At 42.8% G+C, this 8,439-nt stretch overlaps 1 protein-coding gene across 1 annotated transcript; it reads right to left on the bottom strand.

Moving 5' to 3' along the window:
• Positions 1 to 258: 258 nt before the first annotated feature.
• Positions 259 to 5,666, bottom strand: LOC147423959 (uncharacterized). Its single transcript, XM_086502047.1, has 5 exons — positions 4,960 to 5,666; positions 4,565 to 4,858; positions 3,658 to 4,368; positions 1,355 to 3,571; positions 259 to 1,275 (listed from the first exon to the last, which is right to left on the bottom strand). Exons 1-5 carry the CDS (start codon positions 5,566 to 5,568, stop codon positions 1,033 to 1,035), a joined length of 4,074 nt encoding a protein of 1,357 aa, XP_086358173.1. The 5' UTR covers positions 5,569 to 5,666; the 3' UTR covers positions 259 to 1,032.
• Between the last annotated feature and the right edge of the window lie 2,773 nt (positions 5,667 to 8,439).

Raw genomic sequence — 8,439 nt, forward strand, 5'->3', positions numbered from 1 at the left:
TTTTAATTACAAATGAGTTGAGTTTGGTTAATGTGCATGGCAAGATTGCAAGCAAGAAAACCTTGAAGTAAGTCAAGGTAGCAAGAACCTATAGGTAACTTGCTCTTAAAAATGGCCTTATTATGATGTGATGTACAACACATGGCCTTCAAGGAGTCATTATTCTGTGAAGAAGACGACAGTTCTTTGCATTTGCATGTGATGTTCAAACTTGAAAATGACAAACATAAGATACTTTCTATATACAAAAACAACAAAACTATGTACCCTGTACAACTACTAAGTTGAATTACTATTGCAGCACTGCGGAATGTTGATGAAAAGCCAATGATTCTAGATAGGGAGAAAAATTGTATCAAAGAGTTTTTGTGAAGGTTATTTAAGTAAGGAATATCAACAAGCAAGGCATTTGGGAAACATAGCAATGAATGGTACAAGGGACTGCAGTAAAATTGGAGTGCAGGGAGATGAGCATGCAAACAAGCAAGGGGTTGGGAAGCATAGTATAGCAATGGAACCGAAACTGGTATAAAGAAACTTTTCTGTCTTGAACATTGGAATGGAAGGAGGGAATACTTTTGCATGCTTCAGCTTAGACATGATAAACCCACACATTTAGGAAGCTTTATGAAGGTTGTGTCAGATGACTAGCTTGTTCAACTATCAGATGACCAGCTCTCCGTCCGCCCGTCCCGTGCATCTGACTGAGATTAGTGATATGTAGAAAATATGTGGTATGAGCTAATAGCTAAGAAGTGATTGGCAGCTTCAAATTACGTCTAGAACTTCGAAGAGAATAACATCTTCTCTATATTGTGGCAGTAAAATAAATAGGGGTCCCCTACTGTCTACTCATCATATAATTTACTACCTACTTTACAAGGAATTTTTGAAGTTTGAGGGGTATTTTGGGAATTTCCAGAAATTAGAGGGATATTTTTGGTTCTTTTCCCTATAATTTACTGCCTATTTCCCTGAAATTTGTTAGAAACTAATACTTCGCTAGGGAAGCATACTTTCGTGGGATCTTTCCTAATTTCCCCCTGATAGTTGAACAAGCTTTTCATACACAATCATAGAAAGGCGAGGACGCATTGTGTGGAGAAAATCCTTCTTTAGCTTGAGCTTGCCTGCAAGTGCACGTTCTTCAAGTATCCTCCATGCCTCTGAAATTTGGGGGTGATCGAGATAGAGATAGAGATCATTGGGGAAAAGAGTGACTAGTGAGAGTAAGCATGAGACTATGGCCTCCTCTATCTCCATCTTCTTCATCCTCTGCGTTCAAAACCCACACAGACACACATTCAAAACCCTCAGACATATTCACAGACAGTAACTGAATATACCTTTTTACCTTTGGAGTAAAAGGAGCTCTAAGTTCCCAGATTAATTGCGTTACCAAGGCCTCGCCCAAAAGAATTGACGTCCGTCCCGGCCATTCCAATAGCAGCTCTCTTCTTGTATCCATCGCGAACCCGCAGCCACTGAAGTCTAGATGTCTCAAGAGAGGATGGGTGCACCCGAGAGCATAGATGTCCTTGAATGGTAGTTGCTCCATTCTGGGACACTCCCTGAAAACTGCCGTCTCCAGTTTTCTCAATTCATCACACCCTTGCACAGCTTTGAGATTCGCACACTCTCTTATCTCGAGGGATCTCATTTCCTGCAGGGCATGCAAGGAAGGCAGCTCTTCCAGCAGCGGACAATCATACAAATATAAATCTTGGACATGGGTGAGACACTCAATGCCATCCAACAACCTGTGGTGGTGGAGATGTTCCACCCGTAGAGTCCTGAGTTGTTTTTCTGGGAAAATGTCCAAGTGGAGGATACCCTCAGGCTCCACATATGATGTGTCCCCTAAAGTACCGTATGGACGACTTTTTCCTGTAATGTGGAGCACTTCCAACCTCTGCAGGCTATGCAAGCCCTCAAGCAACAGCGTTCCATCCGTCTCCAATTCCACCAGATTCGTAAGGCTTGCAAGATTCAAAGGGCTCATTCTACCACTTATGTCAGCTGCTGCAATGCGCAGCTGCTTCAAGTTGCTCAATCCCTCAAAACCAGCGCCCTTGAAATCCAAGGCTCTGTGCAACTTCCACGCACGAGGCCACTGCCGAAGTTTCAGACATTTCAAGTGAACCAAACCACGGAGAGAACAGCTGGTGGGCTGGAGCATTGAACAGCATTCCACCTTCAAATCTTGTAGCAGCATCAATTCCTCAAGCCCAGTCAGCACGCACATCTCGGACACAAGAACTACAGACAGCTGGGTCAGGCTGGGAAGGGCCTGTAACCCAAACTTGACCTCCACGAGCTTTTGACAGTAATATATATCGAGATTTGTGAGGCTGGGAAGGGCATGCAAGCCAAACTTGACCTCCACAAGCCCTTGACAGTTAAATATGTAGAGCGTTGTGAGGTTAGGAAGGGCATGCAAGCCAAACTTGACCTCCACGAGCCCTTGACAGTTAGATATGTAGAGCCTTGTGAGGCTTGGAAGCTGCCCAGCAGAGATATTCACTCTCTCAATCGTGTCACACCCTCTAATATCTAGATCCTTGAGAGTTTGCGCCGAGGATGCAATTGCATCTCCAAGCTCCATGAAAGACTTGGGACATTTCAGCCTTACCTTTTGTACGCCCCTCCAGCTTGACTTCATTAGTTCAACGTTTTTAATAAGGTCAGACGCCACATCCATGTACTGCAGGGCCGGGCATCCTTTAAGTAAGTCTTTGCCCTCCACCAGCAATTCTGAGCTTGGAGGAGCACTTGTAAATCTCTTAAAATAGTAGACCCGAGGTGTGTGGAAGTAAAATGTTTTCAGAGCTGGGAGAATACCAAGCCTAAACGCTTGCAAGGAGGGTTCCACCACACGAAGCTCCTGCAAATGCGGCCAGCTGCAGTTGCCCATGTCCTCTAAATTTCTAACACCTGTGCCTTCCAGGTGAAACACCTGCAATCCTTTCATGTGTTTTGCAAGATCCAAGCTTGATGGCTTCTTCACAAAAGCTGGGACATAATGCATGCGACGGAGCAAAGTATTGATGATGGAGCTGCCCAAGTATGCAGGGACAACAGACCTACACCCTTGCGGCTTACTCATGACATTACCTAAATGATTACCACGTTTAGATTTCAAACTCAGCCACTTCACATTCCGCACAGAAGCATGAAGATCGCAGTCGTAGCACTCCAGCCTAGGGAACACTCGAAATCCTGTGATTTCCAGGATGGCTAGCGAGGTTAGGCCTACCATTCGCAATGCCACCAACGATCCACAGCTTCTCAAAACTAGAGCTTTCAGGCTTGACAAGCCCTGTAATTCAATCCTCTCACACCCCTCTTTCACTTCAAGAGTGATGGCTCTTACAGGCCTTTGTGCACTCTCCTCCAGCTTCATTTCTAATGTCATTGCATCCCACTGGATGTCTTCACTCTGTGTGTATGACCAATGAAACCAACCCTCCTTTTGGAGAATCTTGGCAAACTCCACATACACATCGTGGACAAAGATATCGCCACGTTGGCCTACTATGTCAATGAAGCACAGCCTTTTGAGGTCTTTGAGCTGCCAAATGCAACAGGAATCATATAATATTTGAGTCATACCAGCTGCAATAACAAACAAAAAACCCAAAAAGAGTTGCAACAAACCTTTTTCCTTATGTGTGCTACATCTTTTCCATCCATGGAGCCTAAAATGGAACAAGCCTCATGAAATGCCCAAACTCTCGAAGGTTGAAGAAAGAGAACCATATCTAGAAATAGAAGTTGTAGCTCTGAGCCTAAGGAGTCCTTGAAGCTCTCCCAAATGAGCTCATGTACCGCACTCTCCCTGTATCCCTTCAGATCGTCATCATCAAATGAGCACCAAATCTTCTCTTGACCACGTGCCCATCCATCTACATCGTCCTCATAACGTGCAAGCATGACACCCATTCTCTCCACCACCAAAGGCAAATACTCAAATCCACTGTTAGAGTACTCTCTAGATTGAAAACCACACTTGCGCAGAACCGTCAACACTGTATCCTTTTGTTTCATAAGGTCGAGTTGATGTGGTCCTTTATTGTCAGTACAGCCCATCGCTTTCATGATCAGGAGGTTGGATGCTTCCTCTTCATTCATGGTGGGCATGCGAATACTCTCGCATATACAATTCAGTCCTTCATGTCCTACACGTAGGCTGAATAGTGCTAGATTTAAAAGATCAAGGGTGCGGGCCACCACAACTACTTTGCTACCTGGCCCAATGACAGAATGGAGGACTCTCTGTGCTACTTCACATGACTTGTCACAAATGTTGTCGACCACCAGAAAAATGGATTTTCGTGCTAACGAATGATTCTTCAATAGAGACATCACCTACACCCTCAAACCAGTATACAATCAAGTACAATAGTCTAAGAGGAAACAATGTGTGGTGTGCATGTGTGTTTCTTAATGCCATACCAGTAGACACATCTACCGATTTAGATCTTGCATAAGGTTACCACTGGATCACTAATTTGACTAACAGCATTGCAGATGAAGATGCTGGGAAAGCCCAATGGCAGTATACCTGATCAATGTGTGCTACTGATGAGGTACTAAGACCGAAGGAGAGACCTATTTGGTTAATCATATCTGGAGGGGTGGGATTACTTGGAAGTTCCAAGTAGAGGCATTTTCCAGGATAATGAGGGAAGAAATAATCTTGCAATCTTCTGCATAAGGTAGACTTTCCACTTCCGGGAAGTCCATAAATGCCTAAGATAGAGGCAATGCCAATTTGAGGTGAAATTGAACTTGTAGATGGGGCCCCAAGGGGTTCATGCTTGCCAGACTCCATCTCCTCAAACTGATCTAGAATAATCTGCAACCACTTGAGTGCATGAGTCAAAGCAAGGCAGTTGTGACTTAACTAATAATCATCCGCTTTCCAAACAAAGTCGCAACATTGAGTGAGAGAATTGCCTGAAGAAGATGATCGCCTCCTTGCATATAGCTAGCTGTGTCGTTAATGCTTTGTGGAAACACAATTTGGGATTTGCAGATGCTATGCACGATCTCTTCTATGAAGCTTTGCTCACCCTTTTTAGCAACTCCTTCATAAATGATGCCACGTATTGAGCACAAAGACTTCAGAGCCCCTTCCCATTCAGAGACAATGATACGGGGATCTGATTCAGCGAAGGTCTCCCACTTACTTAACCATTTTCTCTTGTTGCTCTCCTCTTTCAGGTCATCAGGAGAGAGGTGAAAGAAGACGGGGAGGATCTTGACCTTAGGAGTAGCATCCATACACCAGCAGAGCTCAAGCATGGGCCACTTAGAGGACAAGTACTCATCTGATAGAATAACCAAAGCTAATTTACAAGTGGAGGCAGCAGCAAGAATGTGTTGGGGAAAGCTTTGGGCGAGAGGCAAGCTGTCGTATTTCGCGTCAAAGAACGGGCAGAAACGACAGCTCTTGAGCTCATCATAGAGATCGGTGACAAAGCCCTTCTGTGCACCGCTGTGAGATAGAAACACATCGTGCAATGGAGGTGGATATTGTTGGGAGGGATTGTCAAACTGCTGCATGCTTGCAGGAAACTGCAGGAGCCTGGCAAGGAAAGGAGTGGGTGCGTGTGTGTGTGTGTGTGTGTGTGTGAGAGAGAGAGAGAGAGAGAGAGAGAGAGTTGAGAAAACTTCGAGGGGCCCTTCTAAAGAAATGATTTTTGCGTCTCCTACCTTTCAAATCAATTAGGCTTGGCGCGAATCCCGGATTTCAATAGGCCCACAAAATAGTTGACTTTGGCGCAAAAGATAGATAGAATAGATTGAACCTTTGAACGCGCTAACATCCTATTGGAAGTTGGATGGCTACATGACGGCTTATGAAAAATAGAGCAGGCTGGTCCTAATCGACATAGAGGACCTCCGCGTGAGGGGGCATACTTGTTTTCACTTTACCCTTCTAGGCAAAGTATTAAATCATCCCCCTTTCCATTTCTTCCTCATTGTCACAAGTTGGAATGTCACAAGTTGGAATCTTCAGGACCTCAAGGGCCCCAGCGATAGTTTTTGACGCCCTTCTGCCCTTCAGATGGCTGTTAACTCTGCGTAGGAAGGTGACTCGTGAAGAACCCTCCATTTGAAGGGATAAAATTGAAGTTTCCCTTCAATTGCGAAGGAAGAAAATTGCTCCGATCCGTCATTAGAAGGGCCCGCCATCATGTTGCCCTTCAAAAACAAAATTCAAATTTTACAAGTTATTTAAGATGGTTTGTAGTTTGATGATATTGTGACCCCTGAGGCTTGAGCAGTGAGCAATGAGTTGTGACCTTTGAACTAAGTTTGAACTTTGGCCATGTGAACGTGTGAACGCATGTACCGTGCAATGTGCACAATGCACAAATCCCTAAAACTTCAAAAATGACGAGTCTGCCATTTAGCCAGGCTTTAGGCTTTCGTTATCTGCTCACGACTCACGAGTCACTGCGCGCTTCGTGTTGCCTAAGGCGGTAGGCCTTGCCATCATCCATGCCGCACAGTCCGAAGCTCAAGCTGCTGCACAATACAAGCTGCAGCGCTGCTTTCCATCGTGCAGACTGCACTCCACAGCTGTAAACCAGCTGCGTCTCCGACTTGCTTAAGCTACAGCCTGCGACTCGCTTACTTGCAGAGCTGCGGTGGTGGTTTTTGCATTGTGACCTGCGTGAGCTCACACACCCGATGCCCGCCTTGCTTGGGATTCCCTCATCTTGAGTCGATTCGACAATGCATTGCTGCTTCACACTTGACGACAGAGAGCATATAACTAACTCGTAAATGAAACTTATAAGTTGTAAATAGTGACTTGTAGTGTTTTTTTTTTTTTAACCTTGTCTTTAAAGTTCAAACTTGGAATTTGGGGGTAGAAAGTACTCAGTAGACTATAGACATCTTGAAGGTTGATCCACAATGCACATTGCATCCCTCAGGGATTGCAAAAATCATTGTTCCTAACCGAAGAAAATATAGGGGCAAATAATCAATTTGGGTTTTTAGATCATAATTTGAAGCATTTGTTGCCGATCGCTCTAAATCTTGGTATATTTTGTCGGCTTTTTTCAAGGCAAGTTTCAACTCAAAATGTGTTTCCCACGTTTAAAGTGTTTTTTATGCGTTAGTTTCAAACAGTTTTGTAAGCTTCAATCTTTTTTTTCATACTTATAATTTTGAGTGACAGTGTGATATTAACTCAGTAAAGAATGTACATTAAGTCTCAAGCCAGGTGTGCGACGTTGTTGGGTTTTTTTAAAGACTTAAATATTTCTTTCCTTTCAAGTTTTTTTGAAGTAGTAGAAGCGATCATTCTATGTGTAGACCAAGAGTTTCTTCTTGTAAAGAATTGTTTAAGCTTTTAGCAACAATTATCAATCCTAAGCGTACATGTAGGTATTGGGGCAATCCAAAATTGAAATGGATTTATGTAGAAGCAATTAGAATAGTCTCAATTTGCCACATGGTCATATGATTTGACCGAGTGTGTTATCTGGAGCTATTCATTCTTACCAAATGGTAACTTGTGCCTCATTTTACTATTGTTAATTTCTTTTCTATGTAGTTACAAATTCTATAGTCTCAGTTTTGTAAGCTTCAATCTTTTTTTTTCATACTTATAATTTTGAGTGATAGTGTGATATTAACTCAGTAAAGAATGTACATTAAGTCTCAAGCCAGGTGTGCGACGTTGTTGGGTTTTTTTTAAAGACTTAAATATTTCTTTCCTTTCAAGTTTTTTTGAAGTAGTAGAAGCGATCATTCTATGTGTAGACCAAGAGTTTCTTCTTGTAAAGAATTGTTTAAGCTTTTAGCAACAATTATCAATCCTAAGCGTATATGTAGGTATTGGGGCAATCCAAAATTGAAATGGATTTATGTAGAAGCAATTAGAATAGTCTCAATTTGCCACATGGTCATATGATTTGACCGGGTGTGTTATCTGGAGCTATTCATTCTTACCAAATGGTAACTTGTGCCTCATTTTACTATTGTTAATTTCTTTTCTATGTAGTTACAAATTCTAGAGTCTCAATTTTTCACATGATCATATGGCTTGACCGGGTGTGTTATCTTGAGCTTTAGTTTCTTACGAAAACATGAATTATGTCTCTTCTTACAATAACAAGGGTAGCAGACACCTTGAGAATGTGTGTTACACAAACACAATGTCTTTATTTCGCATATGATTACAAATATAGTCTCAATTTGTCACATGGTCATATGGCTTGATCGGGTGTGCCATCTTGAGCTATCGAATTTTGCCACCATTGTGTCAAGGTAGAAGCATTAATGTGATTGTTTAAGGTACACTCGAAAACATATACACATATGTAGGTTGACTTCTCTTCTCTCTTTCTTTATAGGATATCTATATAGTCACTATGGCAGAAGGTAAGAAGAAGGCATTTCTCCAGGCATTTTCGT

The sequence above is a fragment of the Adiantum capillus-veneris genome, chromosome 26, assembly GCF_014529385.1.
Source record: "Adiantum capillus-veneris isolate H3 chromosome 26, ASM1452938v2, whole genome shotgun sequence".
NCBI lineage: Eukaryota > Viridiplantae > Streptophyta > Polypodiopsida > Polypodiales > Pteridaceae > Adiantum > Adiantum capillus-veneris.